At 42.3% G+C, this 25,444-nt stretch overlaps 1 protein-coding gene and 1 pseudogene across 1 annotated transcript in view; one reads left to right on the forward strand and one right to left on the reverse strand.

Moving 5' to 3' along the window:
• Ube3c (ubiquitin protein ligase E3C) overlaps positions 1-24,315 on the forward strand; it is a 105,749-nt gene extending 81,434 nt beyond the window's left edge. Inside the window, exons 19-23 of the mRNA XM_051152228.1 lie at positions 5,415-5,627; positions 11,065-11,253; positions 11,378-11,444; positions 16,220-16,350; positions 24,025-24,315. Coding sequence (XP_051008185.1) covers positions 5,415-5,627; positions 11,065-11,253; positions 11,378-11,444; positions 16,220-16,350; positions 24,025-24,195 — 771 coding nt within the window. The 3' untranslated portion in view covers positions 24,196-24,315. The remainder of the gene's footprint in view (positions 1-5,414; positions 5,628-11,064; positions 11,254-11,377; positions 11,445-16,219; positions 16,351-24,024) is intronic.
• On the reverse strand, positions 9,283-9,650 carry LOC127194798 (60S ribosomal protein L30-like; annotated as a pseudogene).
• Positions 24,316-25,444: the final 1,129 nt, after the last annotated feature.

The following is a 25,444-nucleotide window of genomic DNA, read 5'->3' on the forward strand; positions in this document are numbered from 1 at the left end:
GTAGTACAGGCTTCCTAAAACTGAGGCAGAGCCTTTTACACAATTTAAATTTAGTTACCATGCCAAACATGGTTAGGCACACCTTTAACCCCAGCACTAGGGAGGCAGAGACAGGAGGATCTCTGAGTTTAAGGCCAGTCTGATTTACATAAGCAAGTTCCAGTACTAAATAGTGAGACCCTGTCTCACAAAACAACAAAAATTTAGTGGCCATGATGAGATGCATTTCTGCTTTGCTCACGATCAGCTTAGAAAGGCAGCAATAAGTAGTTGAGCCCAATTTCTACAGTAACCTAAACTAGGTAAGGAACTCCAGATCTTGGCTGCATGACCTGAAATGTATTTAACTTTGATGCTATAAATCAGTAGAGCAAACACTCAAATGGGAACGCTAGGTAGAGAGTGGTGATGGTGGAATCTCAGCCTTAGTAGTGTAGAGCTGAAAGGGAGTCGTGTGGGAGGGCATTTGTTGATGAATCAGGAGTGAAAGGAAGATGATAGGAAACAAGAAAAGAAGAATAGAGGTGGATTTGGCTAAACTAGGGAAGGTTGGATAAGGCTGAAGTTACTCAACTTAGCTACCTGAGGCATGCCAGTGAACCTTAGGCAGCCACTGTATTTAAGAACAAGGTCCAGACTGAGCTGCAGGCTTGAATGGGTGCACACAGGGAGTGGAGTTTAGGAGCAAAGTTCCACAAAGGAAAGAGAAAACAAGGAGAGTGCAATGTTTCAGAAGCTTGATAAAGACTGTCTCAAGGGAAAAGGATAGTTACTATATAATGTTACTGATGGGCCAAGTAACATTAGAACAGAGAGGTGGCCTTGTCATTTATCAGTGTGAGCAATCTTTACATAGAGTAAAAGCAAAGTCTCAGCAGATGGTCATCGACCATAGCATCATTGCAGCTAAGGCACACTCTGTGCTCTGCACCTAGGACTGTTATCTGGGAACTGCTATGGCCATTCAGACTAATAAGCACTAAAATAAAGGACATTTTTGTGAGCAATAGGCAAGCAAGCTGTTCTCTCACCCTCTGCATGAAGCACAGACCTTACTCATGCTTTAAGGAAAAAGTGTTTGCGTTTTAATTTTATCATCATTGCTTTTGCAGGTCAGAGGCCAACTGTGAAAATCAGTTCCTTCTGCTATGAGTTTGGGATCTTGGATTCTCAGGCTTGCATGGCATTCACTTTTATCTGCTGAGCCATGGAGTGAAAATCTTGAACTAAAGAGGGCCTGGCCCATGTAGGCATCACAAAGAGAATGTGTGCTTTGCAGGCAGCAATGTCTGACCCCAAAGGCTTAGATGTGAAAAAGGCTCAGACACCGGGTATCTTTTTGGCAGGCACCAAACAGTGTGGCCCATGCTGTTCACTGCTAAGGCGGCCAGCAATGGATGTTCATTGGAGTCCCCAGTGATCCCTGAATCTTACATGTGAAACCAGAACAGTCACAAAAGAAAAACATCAGGCCTGTAGAGATGGTGCAGTGGTTAAGAGTGCTTACTGCCCTGACAAGGGGATGAGGTATTATGCCCTCTTTTGGTCTCCAAGTGCACTGCACTCACATGCAGAAGCCCACACTCATAGACACATCTACACAGAACTAAATAGGTTAATTTTTTAAAAAGAAAATCAGTTGATTTAATCAAAAGTTAAAGCAGTTGGGGCTCTAAGAATACCAGTAATCGTTTGAGATTCTTTGCCCCCCCCCCAAGGCTGTTCCTGTCCTTCAAATAACACAGCAGCAAGGCATGTTCAGTTTGCTTCCTAGTTATACATCCACTAGTGAGCAGCTGCACTCATTGAAGCTGACATTCACACAGGCAACAAAACAGGGCTCAGTATCTTGTAGATTAGGTATGGTTGGGAATCCAACCCCAGCTCTAATTAGTATCAGGTAGCTGTGTGGGCCTAAATGCTACAGGAGTTGACTGTGACTAAAATCCAAAGAGTCTAAATGAGTCTAAGTGGCATGCATAATGGTAGTGTCCTGAAAGAGTCAAGAAAGGATAAGTGGTTTTATCAACTCATAGAAGTAGAGTAAAATATTGCCTGGCATAGTTTACAACTAATAAGTGTTTCAGTGATAATATTGCTCTACTTGGACCCCTATGTGTCCTGCAGAGTAGGGCCAGTCCAGTTCCTGTTTCTAAAGCTCAAAATTGGAGTATGTTAGCTTAGAGCTTTTTTTGTTTTGTTTTTCAAGCTATGTGGTTAGCATGATTGGAAATAATTAAAATTATTATGTGCTTGCTCATTTCGGATGACTTTAAAGCACGACATCATTTCCTATAGTTTTTAGATTAAGTTATAAATGTTCACTTTAGGACTACCTGAAGATTGATAGAAATGCATTTGAAAAGCATTATTTTTTTTATTGATTCTTAATGTAGTAAATTACCGAAGTTATTTGGCAGCAAACAGAAGTGGCCTGTGCTGTGGCTCACATTTTTTTTCTCCTGATAGAGCCACAATTTGCATTAATTACATTGAGACTGCACTCACTTATATTAAAAGGCTTCTACTATAATTAATCCTTTTCATTTCAAGCCATTTTGGCACAATTTCTGGCTATAAACATTCATAAAGGACATAGCTGGAAAATACAGCACAGGCTTTTTTGTATACCTATCTTTTTTGTGTGTGACAGGTAGTTATTGATACGTTTCTAGAAACAAGTGTGGTGCAATGGGCTGGAAAATGCTAAGTGGATTATTTTACATAAAAATTAGACAGTTTTAGAGTTGTATAACTAACCTGTATTTAGAAAATACCTTGATTTACGCTTAACATTTGTATCTCAGTTGCATACATTATGGAAATTTAATTTATAATCCATTTAGCTGATGCAATCATAGTTTTCAGTGCAACCATTTATTAGTGCTTGTATATTAAATGCTCTAAAGGTTTAAACCTGCCCTGTGTAAAAAATTATACCTATGCATTTACATTTTATGAGTCACGGTGGGATTTCTGCTTAAAATTCAGGTAGCCCTGATATATTTAACAAATTTATCTGGTTTATTGTTACTAATGCAGGAGTGGCAAACAATGACCTTCCATATTGAACGCCCAGTGATTTACACTCAGCTTACTTTCAAGGTCCACTGTGTAAAGAGGGCTTTTTCTCAATACATGGGGATCAATCATGTAGCTTTGTGCAAAATGTCTTCCTTGACTTTGAACTTATCCTTCATTTAGAAGTAATGGTGTTTATAACTATTCAAGCTTAATAATAGTAGCTGGTTTTGTTTGTTGTTGTTTTGGGAGTCTTGTTTGTTTTGAGAATAGTTGCCCACGGAGGAGATTGTGTCTTATGTAGACATTTTCTGGACATGTAACTGGCCTTAGAGGTTGAGAGGGAGCAGAGAGTCACCATGAATACTGATCTTTGAGTTAGACATATCCTGAAAGGGGGAGGGAAAAAGAAAAAACGCTTATGAAGGAACTCAGACTTCTGTGGCTCCATAGGAATTGGTTTCTTAGCATATTCAATCTAAGGAAAATGAGTCAGTCATGGCCTGCTCAGCCAAGCTGTTAGCTAAGAAACTTGACAAAGATTGGTTATGGCTTTCAATTTTGCCTGTCAGAATAAGACACTAAGAATGTAAGGTTGGTGTTTGTTTATGTGCTTTTGTGTGTGCTCATCTGCCATGATGCACATGTGATGGTAAAGGTAAAGTTCTTTCATTCCACCATGTGGTCCCAAAGATCAGGCTTGGCAGTAAGGCCTTCACTGTCTGAGTGACCTCACCATAACATCTAAAAACGTTTTGTTTTGGCTTTTATAGACAGGGTTTCTCTGTGTGTAGCTCTGGCTATCCTGGAAGATTTGTAGACCAGACTGGCCTTGAACTTAGAGAGATCCACCTGCCTCTGCGTGAGCCACCACACTCAGCTTTTTTTTTTTTTTTTAATCTCATCAGACATTTTTGAGTCTGTATTGCATTTTACAACTGTGGGCTGTTGGCATATTTACCGTGTGGCATGAATCTCTGACCTGAAGTTGGAAACCTTACATAATTTTACTTTCCATCTCTGCTAGGGAATCTCTGGAGATCTCCATAGTAACTCACTAACACTAATTAATTCAGTGGGTGTCAGGAAGGGCAGTTTCCAGCCACAGTGAGATGCTCCATTGCCTCAACCACCAGGACCAAGATTAAAAAGCGGCAGTCCTGACAGGTGGGAGTGTGAGGGCCAGCGGTAGGGACTGGTACATCACTGGTAGGAAAAATAAGTGCTAGCATTTTAGAAACTATTTGAACAGTGTCTTCCTTGTGAGAGTCACCTCTATGCTCTATTTTCTGCTTTTAAGTATTATGTTCATGGAAGTCCAGAAGTAGAGACACCACACATATCCATTTCCAGGTAAATAGGTGAATCCATCACACCACAGTAAATGAAAGCATCTCCAAAACCTGGTGTGTGCTATGAGAAGTCTTAGGAGTGATGAAACTTACTGTCCAAGAGAGCAGGCTAAGAGTAGATCTGCGGAGAGGGTTCCCTGAAGTTATCCAAGTATAACCAAGTAAGAATTTCATCCAAGGGGCTGGAGAGATGGCTCAGAGGTTAAGAGCACTGGCTTCTTTTCCAGAAGACCTGGGGTTCAATTTCCAGTAACCACATGGCAACTCACAATTGTCTGTAACTCCATTTTTCAGGAGACTTGACACCCTCACACAGACATACATGCAGGCAAAACACCAATGCACATAAAATAAAAATGAATTATTTTTTAAAAATTCATCAAATGGCCCAAAAAGGTTTGTCGATACTACAATGCAAATGATTGCAAAAGTGTTGGAGATAAAGATAGGAATGACTTGTAGTGAGGACATATTTCTTATTTCTCATTTTTTGTTTTTTAGGTTGTGTGTGTGTACCAATTAGAAGAGGTCCCAAAACCAAATGGCAGTGTCTTTTTTTGGTTAAAGGAAAGATGTGGCACAAAATAGACCCACAGTGAAGGCAGAAGGTGCAGAGGCAGGAAGTGGAGGGATGCAGCTGAAGCGATGGGTGCCAAAGGTGTGCAGAGCTGTTAGGAGCCTGTAGGGGAGTAAAGGATCCACCTGTAGAACTGTAAAACAGTACTCTGTGTTTGAGTTCCTGTTTGCGGTCACTTGGTACCTAACATACTACAGCCCTAGAGCACTCATATCTGACTGTTTATGGAAAACATTTGCTGACCTACTATAGCATAAAGGACTTGGCTCTTAAAAATCCCATTTGGAGTTATTACTGTGTGTTTCAGCCCTGGCACATGGTACATGCATGGCCTCACATTAACATGGAGACAGAGTCTGCCTCTCAGGACTCTGTCACTGCTGAATCAGCTTGTGTTCTGGTTATAGGAAGCATGTAGATAATATTGAACGTTAATCCCTGTCTGCCATCTGGTCTGTCTGAAGGCTCTGTATGAAAACATGCTGGTGGAGCTACCTTTTGCCGGCTTTTTCCTGTCCAAGCTGCTGGGAACTAGTGCTGATGTAGACATCCACCATCTGGCCTCACTGGACCCTGAAGTCTACAGGAACCTGCTTTTCCTCAAGAGCTATGAGGAAGATGTGGAGGAGCTGGGCCTGAACTTCACGGTGGTGAACAATGACCTAGGGGAAGCCCAGGTAAGCCGAGCGCTTCAACCTCTCAATGTGAGTTGCTCTTCCTGCCACTGTCACCATGGCGTTGTCCTCAACTGAAATAGACTTGGCTGGGGTGTGGCCGCCACAGCAGCTGAGGCCTTCCAGCTCCCTCCTGTTCTCAGCATCTTTTCAGGGATGGCATCTCCTGCCTAGCTGTCCCTCCCTCTGCAAATGATGTCCCTAGTTGTGCTGAAGCTGGAGCTCTTCCCTCATTTCCATACTGGAGAGTAACTGTCAGACCTTCCCTCCCTCACATCTTCCTGGCTGCAGAGTCAGACTAGGTTTTGGTGTTACTTTTGATTTGTTGTTTGGAGGGGGGGGGCGGAGAGAGAGAGAGAGAGAGAGAGAGAGAGAGAGAGTGTGTGTGTGTGTGTGTGTGTGTGTGTGTGTGTGTGTTTTATGAGACAGTTTCACTATATAGATGAAGCTGGCTGGTTCTCAAGCACCCAGGTCTGCCTACTTCTGTCTCCTAAGTACTGGGATTAAAAGCTTCCACCTCATGTCTGGTCAAACTTTTTTTCTTTTTTTCTTTTTCTTTTTTTTTTTTTTTTTTTTTCCGTGGTGGTGAGACAGGGTATCACTATGTAGCTCTGGGTGTCCTAGAAATCATTATGTAGACCAGGCTGGCCCAAATCACTGCCACCACTCAGCATCCAAATTAGTTTTCTTGATACCAGCTTTATTGTTATAGAAGTCACATTTCATGAAATTCACTCTCTTGGAGTAAGTATATTCATAATTGTTAGGAATCACTATAGCCAATTGTACAATATTATGTTTGTCCTAGGAAGAAATACAGTTGTTCTCTGCCTGACTGTAGTATATGTTAAGTGTTTCCAAAATTCAGAAAACTCTTTATAATATTTACAAAGCTCTATGTACTGATGAATGCACCAGAGAGGCCAAGGAAGCAAAATCGCAAATTCTAAACCAAATTGGGCTATATTCAGAATTTGTCTCAACAAGGAAGAAACCCTACCTCAACCTTGTTACTAGTATTAGTTCAAGAAGTATGATTATAACATGATTATGATGTGTGAAGTATTAACAAACATGACTTAAAAGTTGTAGGTGGGAACCTTTCTGTGTTATTAACAGTTCATGCTAGAGTTGGCGCCCAGGGCCCTGAGTGTGCTAGGCAGGCACTTGCCTCCAACACCATTGGTGGCCCTTAATATAGAGCACTAATTTTTTTCTGACTTTAGTAATTGGGTTAGTAGCTGCTTTAAATTCTGGTTTTCATTTGGTCTTGTTTGTTTTCTCTAGACAGGGTCTCACTATATAGCTTTAGAACTCACAGTGCAGACCAGGCTAGCCTCAAATTCACAAAGATTCACCTGCCTCTGCCTCCCGAATACATGAGGTTAAAGGCCTGGGCCACTGCATGGGCAAGTTTTGTTCTTTTAATTTTCCATTGTTAGCCTGGCGTGGTAGTGCATGCCTGTAATCCCAGCAATCTGAGAGGCAGAGACAGGCAGATCTTTGTGAGTTTGAGACCAGCCTGGTCCACAAAGAGTCCAGGACAGCCAAGGCTACACAGAGAAACCCTATCTCAAAAAAAAAAGAAAGAAAGAAAGGATAGATGGTAATGTAGAAATTGCTATACCAAAGTTCTGACTAGAAGAATAAAGAAGCATAGTGGCAAAGCAGAGTGAAGGGACTGCTGCAGAAGTAGATACAAGTGGGTAGCCCTGTGTGCCATGAGCCGCTGCCCTTCCTCTGTAAAATAGCAGCTCTGTTCTTGGGCTATTTCCTTTACTGTGAGCAATATGCCTTTTTTGTTAGTCCAGTAATGAACTTAATTTTTTTAGATGCTGATTTATGCATGTTTACAGGTCAAAAAAGCCAAGGGTATAACCAGACCAGAAGTAATCACGAACAGTTGGGCTGGAGTCATAAGACCTTGACTGGAGTTGTTGGGTTTCTTGTGGGCTGTGTGGCCTTAACCATAGGGCCTTCCCTATTGCAGGAGGAGCTGTGGTGTTGTCACAGCTGACCCTCAAAAGTGCGGGAGGAAGACACCTACAAGGAGAACTTCCCTGTGTTATTTTCTTCACTGCATTGCTCAGGGTAGAACCCAGGGTCGTTTTCTTTACCACTAAGATATGTCCATGACCTTCAAAGGGTGTCTTAATGTACTCATCAAACCTAGAATTGGGGAACATTTGAGTGGCTTTTGTTGCTGTTGTTTTGTTGTTTTTCCAGACAGAGTTTCTCTGTGTAGCCTTGTGTCCTGAACTCGCTTTGTAGACCAGGCTGGCCTCGAACTCACAGTGATCCACCTGCCTCTGCCTCCTGAGTGCTGGGATTATAGGTGTGCACCACCACTCCCGGCTCTATTTGGATGACTTTTAAATAAACATAGGTTAAGCATAGCTGTTTAGATTTAGCCTGAGAGAGGATTTTAAATAAAAGGTAGTATCACTATTTTATTAAATTATTAGAAAGTCCACTATTGTCTTATTAGGCAGAATAATTGGTGGTGTTGGAAGTCCCTTTAACTGAAAACTTGATTGTTTCTTTGTCTTCGCATCATACAATCACATCATCATCTATTACGTACCTTAATCCATTTAAAGGAGGCGGTGTTTTTATATATGGAAATAGAATAGCCAGCCTCGGGAGGCTTGGTTAACAGATGAACTGTCAGCTGAATACCAGCAGAGGAATTAAGGTAATGAGCAGTCCGCACTCAGCCTGGAGACAATGGCTTGAAAGCCCATTGTGAGATTTGATGGGTCCCAAACTGAAAAGCAAATTAGTAAAAAAGATTGAATGTCTAAAATGTAAAATACTGCAGGAAGGGAATCAGCCAAGTTTAGCATTCAAGTTTAAAACTACATAACTTATAAAATGGTAATCTTACCATACCCTCCAGTACCAGGTGCAGGTTGAGTAAAGTTCTTCACCTCATATTGAAATTTCCTTTATGTAAAGTACTTAAATTGGGGTTATAAAAGCCACGACTCTGATAGTATGTTCTTTTTGGTTTTTCAAGACAAGGTCTCTCTGTGTTAGCCTCAGCTGTCCTGGACAGCTGGCCTCGAACTCACAGTGATCCACCTGCCTCTGCCTCCCAAGTGCTGGGATTAAAGGCGTGCGCCACACTGCCACGCCCGGCCTTGGTAGCATGTTCTTGTTATTCTGGAGATATAAAAGAGCCGTGTAAAGAAAGTAGAGCTGGGTGGTGTCAGTAGTTCTGTGATCTGCACTGTAAGCATCCCTATAACCCTAGGCTTATTGCCTCTTGCTTCCCCAGACACAGAACCCATTTCAGGCCGTTCTTAGTTCACTAGCAGTAGTGCCATTGTTGTGTTGTGAATACCCAAAAATGTCTTTGCTCATGTGTTTGTTTATTTGTTTGTTTGTTTAAAAAGGAGCTCTGGGGCTGGAGAGATGGCTCATAGGTTAAGAATGTTGTCTGCTCTTCCGAAGGTCCTGAGTTCAATTCCCAACAACCACATGGTGGCTCACAACCATCTGTAAAGTGATCTGATGCCCTCTTCTGGCCTTCAGGTGTACATGTAGGCAAAGCACTGTATACATAATAATAAATAAATAAATAAATAAATAAATCTTTTTTAAAAAAACATAAATAAATAAAATAAAAATAAAAAGGAGCTCTGGCAAAGTTTTATTAAAGGACAGCTTTCCTGGTATACTTTTCACCAGTCTGTTCTGGCATCTTCTAATAATGTCAGAATCTCCTGGGTCACTGATAGCCAGTGTGCATACTCTGTAGTATTTTCTGCACACTGTGCCCAACTCAGTATTATTGCCACTGTAGTGATAGACACCAGTTTTAGCCAGCATGGCATAGTATTCTATTTCAGATTTCCTCAAAGCTGGCCTGTTATTGGTGAAGACAACCAGTTTTGCTTTACCTTGTCTGATCATCTTCAGAGTCTGCTTGTATCCTAGTACATACTTTTCACTTTTCATAACAAGCTGGAGCCTAGAATTGATCAACTCCAGAGACTTTTTCATCTTCTTTGCGGCCACCATCTACCTGCCGTAGGTGGGGGACAATCCCCAACCAAGATCAGCCGCCAAGATGGCCAGGGAGCAAGAGAGGAAGAAGGTCCCACAGTGCAAAACTCTTCTAGGCAGCTGCTCCTTTATTTTGAGCCCCCACCCCTATGCCAACATTATGTGGGCCAGGATGGCCTTGAATTAGCTGTCTGTCTTTGCTTTATAAGTGGGAAGCCCTACACTTGCTTATTGTATATTTTTTATCCTTGGAATAGGTAACCTCCACTAATCCCAGAAATACATTTTTAACAGATTTATTTAAGGCCAGGCTGGTGTATAGGGCAAGTTTAGGATAGCCAGGGCTATACACAAAGAAACCTTGGCTTGGTGAAGGGGAGAGTACATTTTTTTTTTTGTTTTGTCTTTTTCTTTATGTTCTGGTTTGTTTTGAATTTTGTTTTTAACAGTTTTCACTGTGTAACTCAGGATAGAATAGAAGTCTTTCTGCTTTAGCTTTCCAAGTGATAGAATTAATAGGCATGCCAATACTTAAAATACTCAAAGCATTTACCACCGTCTTTTTTTTTTTTTTTTAAGATTTATTATTTATTATGTATACAACATTCTGTCTGCATGTACAGAGGGCACCAGATCTCATTACAGATGGTTATGAGCCACCATGTGGTTGCTAGGAATTGAACTCAGGACCTTTGGAAGAGCAGCCAGTGCTCTTACCCTCTGAGCCATCTCTCCAGCCCTTACCACCATTCTTTAAATCAAACATTTTACAGTAGAAACAACATTCTAAAAATATTAAGGGAAAACTGGACAGTGGTGGCACACGCCTTTAATCCCAGCACTCGGGAGGCAGAGGCAGGCGGATCGCTGTGAGTTTGAAGTCAGCCTGGGCTACAAAGCGAGTCCAGGACAGTCGAGGCTACAGAGAGAAACCCTGTCTCGAAAAACAAAAAAAAAAAAAAAAAAAGGAAGTATGCTGAATGTTTACTTTCCAGAATACCTTATTCTCTCTGGGACTAAAATGTTCCTCTGATACTTAACTTTGCCTTTAATGACTCTGCTTTGTTTGGTTTTGGGGTTTTTTTTTGTTTGTTTGTTTTTCAAGACAGGGTTTCTCTGTGTAGCCTTAGCTGTCCTGAACGCCCTGTGTAGACCAGGCTGGCCTCACAGCAATCCACTTGCCTCTGCCTCCTGAGTGCTGGGATTAAAGGCATGACTCTGCTTTGTAAAATGAGATTGTCACTGTTCCGTTACTTCATGATTCCTTAGTGCTGGAAGGGGACAGGATGCTTAATGATAAGAAAGACAAAAGCCGTGTTGCTGTGGCTATCCTGTGTGCCTATGCTGCTGTTAAATGTTGGATTCTTGTTTTCTGAAACTTTTATTTCCCTATTTACATACTCTAGAACTCTGTTCTTTATGTTTACAGGTGGTTGAACTAAAATTTGGTGGGAAAGACATCCCTGTAACTGGGGCCAACCGAATTGCCTACATCCACCTGGTGGCTGACTACCGGCTGAACAAGCAGATCCGACCACACTGCCTAGCTTTCCGCCAGGGCCTAGCCAACGTTGTGAGCCTAGAGTGGCTCCGAATGTTTGACCAGCAGGAAATTCAGGTGTTACGGCTACTGCTCTCAAAGACACAATTGTCTCAGGAAATAAAACACTTTTTGAAAATCTCCCTTAAGGTTTACAATTTAACCTTTTCTTCTCTCCCCCCCCCCCCCCCAATCCCCCCAGGTATTAATTTCTGGTGCACAAGTTCCTGTAAGTCTGGAGGACCTAAAATCCTTTACAAACTATTCAGGTATGTAGCACCACATTTGGGAGTGCCTTTCCCGTAGGCCAGTTGTCACTATAACCTTATATCCCTTCCTTCTCTCCACCTTACTGTGAACCACTATTCTCAGTGACTTGCAGGACTAGTAACAATTACAAGTGTAATTAATCCTTTTCTGGTTTTTATGGTGTTCTGGATCTTGTGTATTTTCTTCTTTACAACTTAGCTTTTTTTATTTCTACTTACAGACATTTGGTTGTTTCCAGTCTTGGTTTTTTAAGATTTATTTAGTTAGTGTGTGTGTGTGAGTGTTCTATCTGCATGTACACCTGCATACCAGAAGGGGGCATAAGATCATATTTTGGATGGTTGTGAGCACCATGTGGTTGTCCGGAATTGAACTCAGGACCTGTGGAAGAGCAGCCAGTGCTCTTAACCACTGAGCCATCTCTCCAGCCCTCCAGTCTTGCTTTTAAAGAGGGTGATATGCTGGGCATGTTGGTACACTCCTTTAATCTCAGCACTTGGGAAACGTAAGAGGTGGATCCCCAGGGCTATATAGAGGGCCTTTGTCTCAAACAACAATAACAAAAATAAAAGGGGCAATAGGCTAGCATACCACTCTGTAGTTAATTTGATTAGCATATGTGAGTCTCTGTCTTCAAGGCCTAGCACATGAATCATTAACTGAATTAATAAGTAAAACAGTTTTAGCCACTCTGTTACCAAAAGAGAAACACTAGTAAAAGACTGAAATTTTAGATTAAGGGAATAAAGCAAAGAATTTAGAATAGGACACCGAATACCTTCCTCCTGCACACGGGTTTATATAAAGGTCTGTGCCAACACTGCCTGGCTTTGCTTTTTTTTTTTTTTTTTTTTTTTAATTGGGTGTGGTGATGCATTCCTTTAATGCCAGAAGTCATAGGTCGAGGGGAGGGGGGTCTCTGAGTTTGAGGCCAGCCTAGAGTACATAATGAGTTTCCTGCCAACTAGAGCTGTACACTAGGATCCTGTCTCAGAAACGGAAGTTAATATTGCACAGGTGTTCAGGAATCCCAGAAGATGGAAAGTTCAAACCCAACCTGGGCAAATTAGCAAGCTCCTGTCTCAATATAAAGTAACAAGAAGCTGTTATCTTGGTTGCCTGAGACTCTGGTTCAACCTCCAGATTGAAGAGTGGGGAGGGAACTGTTTTTGAGAAACCCATCTGATTTTTTTTTTTTTAAATTTTATTTTATTAATTTATTCTTGTTACATCTCAATGTTTATCCCATCCCTTGTATCCTCCCATTCCTCCCCCCCCCCCCATTTTCCCATTATTCCCCTCCCCTATGACTGTTCCTGAGGGGGATTACGTCCCCCTATATATTCTCATAGGGTATCAAGTCTCTTCTTGGCTACTTGCTGTCCTTCCTCTGAGTGCTACCAGGTCTCCCCCTCCAGGGGACATGGTCAAATGTGAGGCACCAGAGTACGTGAGACCCATCTGATTTATAAACCTAGAATATACGTGGCTCATCAAACAGTTCTATATATACAACCCAAGAATTGGTCATTCCACTGACAGCATCAGAAAGAATAGAATACAGTTGAACCCAGTAATACAAGCACAGGACATATGTAATGAAAACTGCAAAAAGAACTGTGAGAAATTTAAGGAGCTCCAGCAGGGCCATGGAGGCACAACCCTTTAATCCCAGCACTTGTTGAGTTTGAGCCCAGCCTGGTCTATAGTGAGTTCCAGGACAACCAGAGTGATTAGACAGAAAACCCCTGTCTCAAAAAAAGAAGAGAAAAGAAAAGAAATAGAAAGCCGGGCATTGGTGGCAGATGCCTTTAATCCCAACACTTGGAAGGGGAGGCAGAGGCAGGCAGATCACTGTGAGTTCAAGGCTAGCCTGGTCTACAAAGCAAGTCCAGGACAGTCAAGGCTACACAGAGAAACCCTGTCTCATGAAAACAAAAAACAACCTAAAAGAAAAAGAGCCTGGTGGTAGTGGTGGCAGCAGCTGTGCATATATACCTTTAAGCCCAGCACTTGGGAAGGCAGGTAGATCTCTTGAGTTTGAGGCCAACCTGGTCTGCATAGTTGCAGGATAGTCAGGGCTATATAGGGAGAACCTTTATTTAAAACACACACAGCACAAAACAAATTCTTTGAACAGGGCAGCGGTCCTTTGTGAAAACAAAGATTTTACTGGGTGGGAAGGAGCAAAACATTTGCATAAAAGTCTTGTTTTGTTTTTCTAGACAGGGTTTCTCTGTGTAACAGCCCTGGCTGTCCGGCACTCACTTTGTAGACCAGGCTGGCCTTGAACTCACAGAGATCTGCCTGCCTCTGCCTCTTGAGGGCCTGGTTTAAAGGCATGCGCCACCACGCCTGACACTACCAGTACTCCTAATTGCTATATTATCTTCCAAGCCTCCTCTTTTAAAAACTTTACGACTTTATTTGTGTGTGCGTACTCATGCACAACAGCATTTTTGTGGTCATCAGAGAACAATTTGTGGCAATCAGTTCTTTCCTTCTAATATGTGAGACCCAAGAATTATGCTAAGATTAGGTTTGATAGCAAATGCCTAGGCCACTGAGCTAATTGGTACACAGGCCCAAGCATAAATGCATCTTGTGCTAAGTGAAAGAGATCAGACCAAAAGGACAGATACTACAGGATTCGGTTTATATGAGGCTCCTGACAGAGGCTCACATACTCATGACTCATGAAGGAGACTCAATTTGAGATTATTCTAATGAGAAAGAGGCAGGGCTAGGGATCCTGTTAAAAGTTGAGAGTAATGCTGCATGCGAAAATGAATGTGATCAGTACTCTTAAATTGTCACATAAAAGTGGTGTAAAGGGTGAATTTTGTTAAATGTTTTACCACAAAATGAAAAGGGAAATCTAGGGCTAGAAAGATACATGGTAGGTAAAATGCTTCTGCTATTAGGCTTGAGGACCTGATTGTGATTCCAGAGACCCACGTGATAGAAAAAGAGCCACAGACACACACTAAATAAGTGAGCAAATGTAGTTTGGGGGTTTTGTTTGTTTTGGTTTTTTGTTACTGTTTTTTAGTTTTTCCAGACAGGGTTTCTCTGTGTAATAGCCCTGGCTGTTCTGGAACTCTCTTTGTAGATCTGCCTGCTCTGCTAGGATTAAAGGCATGTGCTACCATACCCAGCACCAAATGCAATTTTGTTTTTGTATTTGTTTCTTTAGGTTTTCCAAGACAGGGTTTCTCTGTGTAACAGCCCGGGCTGTCTTAGACTTAGTTTGTAGACCAGTCTGGCCTGAACTCACAGAGACCCACTTACCTCTGCCTCCCAAGAGCTAGGGTTAAAAGCATGTGCCACCATGCCTGGCTTCAAATGTAATTTTAAATTAATAATGATTTTAAAAATCCAAATTAGGCATAGGTCTCAGGAGGCTGAGGCAAGATTTCTGTGTTCAGGGCAAATCTGTGCTACAAAAGGAGACCAGAAGGAGACAGGTTGAAAGGAAAAGGAGAGAGAAGGAAACAAAAATCCACCTAGAGTTCCTGTGTTCCGTTAAAGGGCATTTGTTGCACTATTTGTGAAGTTAGAGGTAGCGGGTCAGAAGTGCCTGTCTGGTCTTTGTGAGAAACGTGGAAATGTTCTGAATCTGGATATGTTGGTGATTCTAAATTTACTAAAAGTCACTTAAATTTGCATGTATGTATATTTATATGTGTGCTTTTTTTTCTTCTGTGCTTCCTATTATAAAAATGAATAATGCCAAAGGTCATAGTGTCTGCACTCTCCAGTTGTATGTTTAAGAAAATGCCATCATTCTGACCTTTCTTTGCCAAGAAATTGCCCTGGGTTGTTTGCCTTCCCTGTCTGCACTGAGAGTTTAATACCTTTAAGGATTCCAGCAATTCCAGTAAATAGATTTAAAATATTATCATAATCATTTTGGTGCCAATTAATGCACTTAAGATATCTTATTGATGTTATTTCTGTAGTGTGATAACAATGAGGGAACAATATATAGCAATTATTTTAGTTTTAGGAAGCACTTAATGAGATTAAAAGCTATAAGTAGCAGATAGTACATTTTAGAATTGTGTCTAATCACAGGCGGGGTGGTTGTCAGCCATATTCTGAATCTAATTATCAGTAAGAGAGACATTAAAATTATCAAGACATGGAGGTCAAATTGGCCAAATGCCTAGCTCCTTGAAGAATAAGATGTCAGTGTCTACTGTTTTTTAGATGTATAGCCAGATGTCAGATCCTGCTCAAGAAGTCTACTGCATGTCTGTTGGTTTCTTTTTCCCCTTCTACAACTTTTATTAGACATGCATTCCTAGCAAATTATCATAAGCTCATAAAGCATGTTTTGCTCCTGCATGCTGTTGGTTTCTAGTATATGCTAGACATCATTTTATGCCCTCATCTTGTTATTCTGGCTTGTTCCACCCTTATCATATCTGCCCTCTACCAAGGACCAGAGGCAGGTATCTGCCACTTTGGCTCTTAGAAATCCTACTTCCCTCTCTGATAGGCCTCTCAAAACATTGGTGTCACAATCCCAAGTTTGTCACTCCTACTTCTGTGTTGGTTTGGGGGTTTGTTTGTGGGGTTGGTGTTTTTTGTTTGGTTGCTTGCTTTGTTTTGGTTTGGGTGTACTAGAATTCGCTCTGTAAACTAGACTGGCCTCAAACTCACAGAAATCCACTGGCTTCTGCCTCTTAAATGCTAAAATAAAAGGTATATGCCACAACTGCCTGGCTTGATTTTATTCTTAATGCATCGTGTGTTCGTTTTGTCATAGGGGGCTATTCTGCCGATCATCCAGTCATTAAAATCTTTTGGAGAGTTGTAGAAGGTTTCACTGATGAAGAAAAGCGCAAGTTGCTCAAGTTTGTAACAAGTTGTTCTCGACCCCCTCTGCTGGGGTTTAAGGTATGCACCTTTCATGCCATTTTCCTTTAAAACCATACAGGCCTGGCCACACATGGTGGTTGTCTTTTTGTCCCATTCTAAGTACTAAGTGTGTAATAATTGTACTTAGGCGTGTGTTATCTAGAGAGCTTGTGTTCAGTAAGGCTGCCTGAGATTGAGATCATCAGCCTTGTCAGGCCATGGTAATTTGTTTCTACTCTGGACTGAAGACTACATGACCTAAAATGTTGATGTAGTGGAGATGAGCAGTAGATTTTTGGTCATTGTTGTTATTATGTCTTACTTTACATTATCCTAGCATTGTTTGATTACTTCTGAAAATTAGTGTTAAGCTCAAATAACTTGGCCTGTTGTTTTCAGTAATTAAAGTTATTTGGGGTTTGGAGAACTAGTTCAATTAAGTAGTAAATACTTGCCATGCAAGCAGGAGGATCTAAATTCAATACTTAGAATTTACCAGACAAGGCAGTGTATGCCTTTAATCTTAGCACTCAAGTGGATAAGACTCTTATCTTTGGGTTATAGGCAAGCCTGGTCTACAAAGTGAGTTCCAAGCCAGTCAGAGCTAAATAATGAGATCTGCTGTCTCCAAAACAAAATATACAAGTAGATACCATTACTAGATTGAAGAAGGCTGGGCCTGTAATCCCAGCACTAGAGAAGTGGAGACAGGAGAATCCTTGGAGCCTCCTGAACAGCCAGTCAAGCTGAATTAGCAAGCTTGAAGATCAGTGAAAGACCCTACCTCAAAGCATGAGTAGAGGGCCAGCAAGATAGCTCAGCAGGCAAAGTCACTTGCCCTACCAACATGACTACTTGAATCTGATCATGCTTCAGTACTGGACATTTGTAATGTCAGCACCCCTACAGTGCTTTGAGATTTGGAAACTAGACATGCCAGGTAATTAGCCTGAATTACACAATGCAGCAAAAGTTCTGTTTTGAAAGAAAGTGGCAGGAGAGAACATACTCCTAAAAAGTTGCCCTGTAATCTCAGTATATATTTTACACACGTGCACATACACACTTTTTGTTTTGTTTTGTTTTTCGATACAGGATTTCTTTATACACCAGGCTGGCCTCAAACTCAGAGATCCACCTGCCTCTGCATTCCAAGTGCTAGATCAGAATTTTGTTTTGTTTTCAAGATAGGGTTTCTCCATGTAACCTAGACTGCCCTGGATTTGCTTTGTAGACTGGGTTGGCCTCTGCCTCTGCCTCCTAAAGGCTGGAATTAAAGGCATACGCCACCACCACTCGAAAGCAACTGAGGAAGTCACCCAACCTCTTGCTTCCACATGCACACCAATACCCACCCACACAAACATGCCACACACAAAACAAGTTGCTTGAGAGACATATAATGATATTTTGTATATTCATTGTAAAATAAGATAAAGAAGCATACATATTTAAGAAATACATAGTAGAATCAGCAAGATGGCCCAGCTGGGGCTGTTGAGGTAGCTCACTAGGAAAGGGCACTTGCCAAAAATCACAACCTGAATTTAGCCCCCAAAACCTGTGTGATGGATGGAAAAGAATAGGAAGCAACTATCCATGATGCTGGGTTTGAAGACAGTGAATAATAAGAAAGGTCTGTTCATGAAACAAGTAGGGCAGAAACAGTAGGACTCTTTCAAGTTACTGGAGCAAGGTAAACAACCAGGTTTATTGGCCATGAATAGAGAGCAAAGATATATCAGGTACGCTGGAGGGATAGACCAGCCATTAAAAGTAATGGCCACTCGTAGGACCCAGCAGCATGACAGCTCACAGCTGCCTGTGTGACTTCAGTTCCAGAGCATCGTCTTCTAGTCTCTGTGGGCGCCAGGCAATGTGGTACACAGACATGATGCAGGCAAGACACCCACACACCTAAAATTAAAATAGATCATTTAAAATGTCAAGATTAGAGGCTAACATGGTGTACAGAGTGAGTTCTAGAACAGCCTGGGTTACACATAGAAACCCTGTTTCAAAACACAACTATAAGAAAGTTGTCAAGAATCATGAAATAGGGCTGGAGAGATGACTCAGAGGTTAAGAGCACTAGTCTGTTCTTCCAAAGGTCCTGAGCTCAATTCCCAGCAACCACATGATGGCCCACAACAATCTACAACGAGATCTGGTGCCCTCTTCTGGTGTGTATGTGTGCATGCAGGCAGAATACTGTATACACAATAAATAAATCTTTAAAAAAAAAAAAAAAAAAAAAGAATCATGAAATAGAAAATTTAAAAACAAGATAAACATGAACTGTTAAATAAGGAGTAAACCAAGACTGAACTCACTTAGGAAAGGAAAAGCTGCACTTTGTACAGCTGAGGCCGGAGGAATAGTCATTCTAAGCTGTCTCATAATACATAGAAAGACCCTGTCTTCCAAGAAAGAAGAGTTCTATAAGCCTGGCTTGGTGGCTCACACCTTTAATCTCAGCGCTTGAGAGGCAGAGGCAGGTGGATCACTGTGAGTTGGGCCAGCCTGGTCTACAAAGTGAATCCAGGGCAGTCAAGGTTACACAGGGAATCCCTGTCTTGGGGGTGGGGGGGAGGAAGGAAGGAAGGAAGGAAGAAAAAGAAAAAAGAAAAAATTCTGATCCAGCACTTGGGAGGCAGAGGCAGGTGATCTCTGAGTTTCAGGCCAGCCTGGTGTACAGAGTGATTCCTGGGCAGCCAAGCCTCACACAGAAAAACCCGAAGAGTTCTATAACAGTTTTTACAATTATTTTGTTAGATTTCAGAGTCAGAAAAGCACGTTGACCTTGAGGCTGTGAGTGCTCCAGAGCAGATAGACACAGAGAGAGGAAGAAGAAACTCACTCTCTACAGATGTGGGGAAGAACAGCATCTCCTAAAAGCTAGTTAGAGCTGCTATGTTTAAGAAATAGGATTGGTTTTGTATTTTTGTTTTGATTTTTGAGACAAGGTCTCTCTTTGTATCCTTGGCTGTCCTGGACTCGCTTTGTAGACCAAGCTGGCCTCGAACTCACAGCGATCTGCCTGTCTCTGCCTCCCGAGTGTTGGGATTAAAGGCTTGCGCCACCACACCCAGCTAAGAAATGGGATTGTTGCAGACAAAAATTGTTAAGTGCTATAGAAAAAATTGTAAAGTTACCATCAGACCACACAGTAAATTGATGATTTTTTTCTTTCTGAATTAATGCAAATCTCCATTGTATTGCATTTAATTACATATAAAATGGTGCAGTTGGCTCAGATTTCAATAAAGAACTTCATCTTTTCACTTTTAAGACTCCAAGTAGGAAAAGTAAAGTAAAAATACTCGAAGTAGGAAACTCAACTAACATTATGAAGGAGATAATAAAACATGGTGCATCGGTGATGGAGAGATGACTCAGTGGTTAAGAGCAGTGACTGCTCTTCCAGAGGTCATGAGTTCAATTCCCAGCAACCACATGGTGGCTCACAACCATCTATAATGAGATCTGGTGCCCTCTTCTGGCCTGCAGGTGTACATGCAGACAGAACAATGTGTATGTAATAAATAAATCTTTAAAAAAAAAAAAAAACAAAAACAAAAACAAAAAAACATGGTGTATCACAGTGAGGGTATCCAGAACTTTGCATTTACAAAAAAACTTCAGACCCTGCCATCAAATCTTTTCTGTCTTAAGTTTGTCATGCTTTTATTTTTGTTTCTTGAAGCGGAGATTCATTGTGGCACAGCAAGCTGTAATTAGAGATAAAAAAAGAATGCTTTATTCTCATTTGTGCTTGGTTGTGAGACAGGGTGTTGTTACTGTATTTCAGCCACCTTCTCTATCTGAAACAGAACTTCACTGGCCTGGGGGTCACAGCAGACCTCCTGCCTCAGCCTCCTAATTGCTGGAGTTTGCAGGTGTGCAACCTCACACTTAGACCCCCATAACGGTTTGAGCATTTTAGCCACACATAGTTGTGGGGTTTTTTGTTTTTGTTTCCTCCAGACAGGGTTTCTCTGTGTAGTCATGGCTGTCCTAGACTCATCCAGGCTGGCCTCGAACTCACAGCGATCCACCTGCCTTTGCCTCCCTAGTGCTGGGATTAAAGGTGTGCGCCACCACGCCCAGCCCACACATAGTTCTTAAAGTTCCTTTTTGACAGAGTGATAAAGAAAGATCTAGGTCTTTTGTTTATTTTGAGACAGGGCGTCTATTATGTAGCTCAGCCTCCCAAGTGCTTGGACTAAAGGCATGTCCAACCATGCTTGGCATATCTAGGATTTTATAAGGCCCTTCCCAGGGTGTGTTCTTACTCAGTGCAGAAACATAAGATACATACTGAGTTCAAGAGGCACATGCAGCAGTCTACTGAAGTGGCAGTTCCAGACAGCTGAGTGTGTCGTGCCTGTGCCAGCTTCCTGCAGAATCTACTGTCGCGATATGAGTATTGTTTAAATTTTGTTGTCTGTTCTCCTGTAATAGCTGCAAGATAACTGCTATTCTTTACATTGTTAGATTTGTTTTTCCTTCTAACAAAATCTATGTTTTTAACATAGCAAATGGGAAGCAGTAGTTTGGCAGAAGGAAGAAAAGGATCTGTTCTTTCCCGTTCAAGCCGCTGTTAAGTTTTGTTTCATTCATAAGCTGCTGCTTTTATTCAGCATTATCTTGGCCTGGAGAAACAGCTTACAAGTAAAGCACTTGTAAGCATGTGCAAACCCTGACTTAGATCCCAAGTACCACCTCCAAAAAAACTCAGGACCTTTTTTTTAATGTGTCGAATACTCTTTTAATTTGGAGCGGGGAAGGTGCCTCAGTCAGGGTTACTGTTGCTTCAATAAACACCATGACCAAAAGTAACCTGGAGAGGAAAGAGTTTTTTTTGGCTCACACTTCCACATCACTGTCCCTCACTGAAGGAAGTCAGGACAGGAACTCAAGCTGGGCAGGAATCTGAAGGCAGGAGCTGATGCAGAAGCTATGGTGGAGTGTTGCTTGCTGACTCTAAAGAGCCAAGAACTATAGCCCAGGGTTGGCCCCACCTACACTGGGTTGGACCCTCCTCCATCAATCACCGATCAAGAAAATTCCCTACAGCGATGGCTCAGAGATTAAGAGCACTGACTACAGCCTGGGCTGGTGGCACAAGCCTTTAATCCCAGCTGTGAGTTCAAGGCCAGCCTGATCTACAAAACAAGTCCAGGACAGCCAAGGCTACACAGAGAAACCCTGTCTAACAAAAACAAAAAACAAAACAAAACAAAAAGAGCACTGGCTGCTCTTCCCAAGGTCCTAAGTTCAAATCCCAGGAACCACATGGTGGCTCACAACCATCTATAATGAAATCTGGTGCCCTCTTCTGGCATGCGGGTGTACACGCAGGTAAAATACTCATCTATATAAAATAAAATGAATCTTTAAGAAAGAAAAAGAAAATGCCATACAACAGTGTTTCTCAACCTTTCTAATGCTGTAACCCTTTAATATAGTTCCTCATATTGTGGTAAGCCCCAACCATAAAAAAGTTCTTTTTGCCGGGCGTGGTGGCGCATGCCTTTAATCCCAGCACTCGGGAGGCAGAGGCAGGTGGATCGCTGTGAGTTCGAGGCCAGCCTGGTCTACAAAGTGAGTCCAGGATGGCCAAGGCTACACAGAGAAACCCTGTCTCGGAAAACAAAACAAAAAAAAAGTTCTTTTTACTGCTTTTAACTGTAATTTTTGTACTGTAAATACGTTTCACAATGGTCTGAGGTAACCAATGCTCTGCAGGCTTCCCTACACCCATTTTCTCAACTGAGGCCCCCCTCCCCTTTAATGACTCAAGCTTTGTGGCAGTTGACAAAGAATTAGCCAGTACAGTGAGCTTGATTCCTGTCCCACATACTTGAAAATAGGAACTAACTCCTGCAAGTTGTCTTCTGACCTCTGTATCTGTTTCATGGTGTGTGGTTTAATTTTATTGTTTGTTTTCTTTTCCAGATAGGGTTTCTCTGTGTCATCTTGGCTGTCCTGGAACTTACTCTGTAGACTAAATGAGCCTTGACCTCACATAGATCCGCTGCCTCTGACTCCTGAGTCCTGGGATGAAAGGCCTGCACCACCACTCCCTGGTTTAAATTTTTTTTGATAACTTGAAATCATGCTGGCTATGTGGGGCAGCATCCAGTGAACAGGTCCCTCAAGTTACTTGCTTTCTGTATAGAGGTGCTTTGCTCCCATTTCTATCGTGTGTGTGTGTTGTTGACACATCTACAGGGCTTCTAAATTAAGATGCATAACTGCACTTAATTTGAAGTATCCAGCTGACCCTTGTGTGTGTGTTTTCTCTCTCTGCTCCCGCTTCCCTCTTTTTTGAGATGGAGATGTTACTCAGTAATATGGCCTGGCCTCAAGCTCACAATCCAATTCTAGTCCCGCCTCAGCTTCCTGAGTGCTGTGATAAGAGAGGGGGATCAGGAGCTGGAGAGGTGGCTCGCGAGTTAAGAACAGTAGCTGGGGGGTGGTGGTTGTTGTTTGGTTTTTCAAGACAGGGTTTCTCTTTGCTGTCATGGAACTCTCTTTGTAGACCAGGCTGGCCTCAAACCCCCATTGATCCTCTGCCTCTTCCTCATGACTGCTGGGATTAAAGAGTGTGCCACTATGCCTGGCATTATGGCTGTTCTTACAGAATACCTACATGTGCCTCACAACTAGATGCCACCGTGGTTCTGGTGATCTGGTGCCTTTTTCTGGCCTCTTTTCGCACCAGACATACATGTGGTTTACACACATACATGCAGGCAAAACTTTCATACACATAAAACAAAAGTAAATTAGTCTTTTTTTTTTTTTTAAGGCAGGGTGATGGATAGCCAGGTGTGGTGGCACATACCTTTAATCCCAGCACTTGGGAGACAGAAGCAAACAGATCTCTTGGGTTTGAGGAACTCTGAGTTTAATGCCAGCCTGGTCTACATAGAGTTCTAGGACAGCCAGGGATGTTACACCAATACCCATGTCTAGTAGATTACAGCCTTGTGTAACCTCAGCTTCAGGGATATACTGACACCTCCAGCTTCTGAGGCCTTCCCTCACGTGCACAGACACACAGACATGTTCACATACATAATTTAAAATAAATTTTTTTTGTGTTTTGTTTTTTCATTTTGTTTGCTTTTTATTTTTCAAGACAGGGTTTCTCTGGGTAGCCTTGGCTGTCCTAGACTCACAGCGATCCGCCAGCCTCTGCCTCCCGAGTGCTGGGATTAAAGGCGTACATAAAAACATTTTTTGAGGGCTGGAGAGATGGCTCAGCAGATAAGAGCACTGATTGCTCTTCCAGAGGTCCTGAGTTCAATTCCCAGCAACCACATGGTGCCTCACAACCATCTATAATGTGATCTGATGCTCTTCTCTGGCCTGCAGGGTGGTACATGCAGGCAGAGCACTGTGTAAATAGTAGTAAAAAAATCTTTAAAAAAAAAAACACTTTTTTTTTTTTTTGAAAGAAAGAAAATACCCCAGGCGGTGGTGGCGCCTTTAATCCCAGCACTCAGGAGACAGAGGCTGGAGGATCACTGTGTATTCGAGAACAGCCTGGTCTATAAAGCAAATCCAGGATAGCCAGGGTGACACAGAGAAACCCTGTCTCGAAGAGGAAAGAAAGAAAATACTTTTTTTTTTTTTTTTTTTTTTTTTTGAGAAAAGCAGCTGCCAGAGCCCTCTAACCATACTTTGTTCCCCGTCTTTTAGGAGCTGTACCCTGCATTTTGCATTCACAATGGAGGCTCTGACCTTGAGCGGCTACCTACAGCCAGCACCTGCATGAATCTGCTGAAGCTCCCAGAGTTTTATGACGAAGCCCTGCTGCGAAGCAAGCTGCTGTATGCCATCGAGTGTGCTGCTGGCTTTGAGCTGAGTTGAGCCCAGGAAACTGATTTGATCCAAAGGCAGCCAGCTCCTGCCAGACCCATGAGAGCACTCAGGCGGGACCCTCAGCTCTCCTCAAGCCTTCTATCTGGCATTCCTCCCTGATTTTTTTTTTTTTTTGTGACACAGTCACTTACATAGATGGACATTACTTTTCACATAACCTAACCATTGTTATGTGCCATGTGGCTGGTTTAGTAATTTTGCCAAGAAGAGCAAGATTTTAGAATAGTGGCAACTCAGTGAAATTAACCAAAGATGAAGCTTTGGCCTTGCTGACCCAGTTTATATCCCCTCCTGGGTCAGGCACCTGTATCTGCAGGCGGAATCTGGGGCTGATAAGTAGAGCTCCAAGTCACTGCTTCTCATGTGGTTGATTGTTTACAAGCCTAATTGTAAAAACTGAAGGCATTTTTCCTGGGCCTTTTCCCAAGGTGGATAGGTTTGGAGAATGGATAACGCTAGTATTATTTTATTTGTGCTTTTTAAGCCATGTCCCCCAGGTGGGACTCGCATGCTTGTCTTTAGACTCCTACTGACCTGCATCATGAGGTTTGGACATGGCTGTGTGGGTGTGAGGTAGCTGCTGCCCTCATTGCTCTTTGCCTGTCTCTGTTTTGTGCCTGGACATTTTTCCAGGTAGGCAGAGGAGGAAGGCCCCTACACTTCCTGAGGTACTGTGTCAACCTGAAGTGAGTTGGCAGCTGGGGAATGTGGGCACTGCAGCTTTTATTAAAGTCATTTGAACCAAAGTGACAGGCTGCGTCTATCCGTGATCCACACGCCCTCCTGGCCTTGCAATACTGCCCATCATCTTGGTCATGGGAGGGGGGGCGACTTAGCAGTCCTCAGCACCTCTGCTTCCTATGCTGTTTGGATAAGAAGACAGCATCCTTGACACATGTCAGGGAAAAGCATCGGGCCAGGTGAATCTCACTTAGGCACTTTATCAGGGTCCAACTTGTTGCATGGTGACTACAGCCTCTGCAAACAGGAAGCAGGAAAGCATCCAGGATCAACATGGAGCTGGTGAGGACTCCAGATCCCATGCCTCTCCCAAGTCCAGCATCTTTGTGCCTGAGGCTCTTTGTGCTGTTGGGGTTAGGTGACCAGAATTAGCAATATACTTCTAAATGTGGGAAAATGGAATGACACTTTTAAGACAATGACCATTATCAGATAAAATGTGTAATTTCTTAATTTGAATAATAAAGTGTTTAAATGCTATTTGTAGTCTTGATAC

Source organism: Acomys russatus, chromosome 10 (assembly GCF_903995435.1).
Source record: "Acomys russatus chromosome 10, mAcoRus1.1, whole genome shotgun sequence".
In the NCBI taxonomy this organism is placed as follows: Eukaryota; Metazoa; Chordata; class Mammalia; order Rodentia; family Muridae; genus Acomys; species Acomys russatus.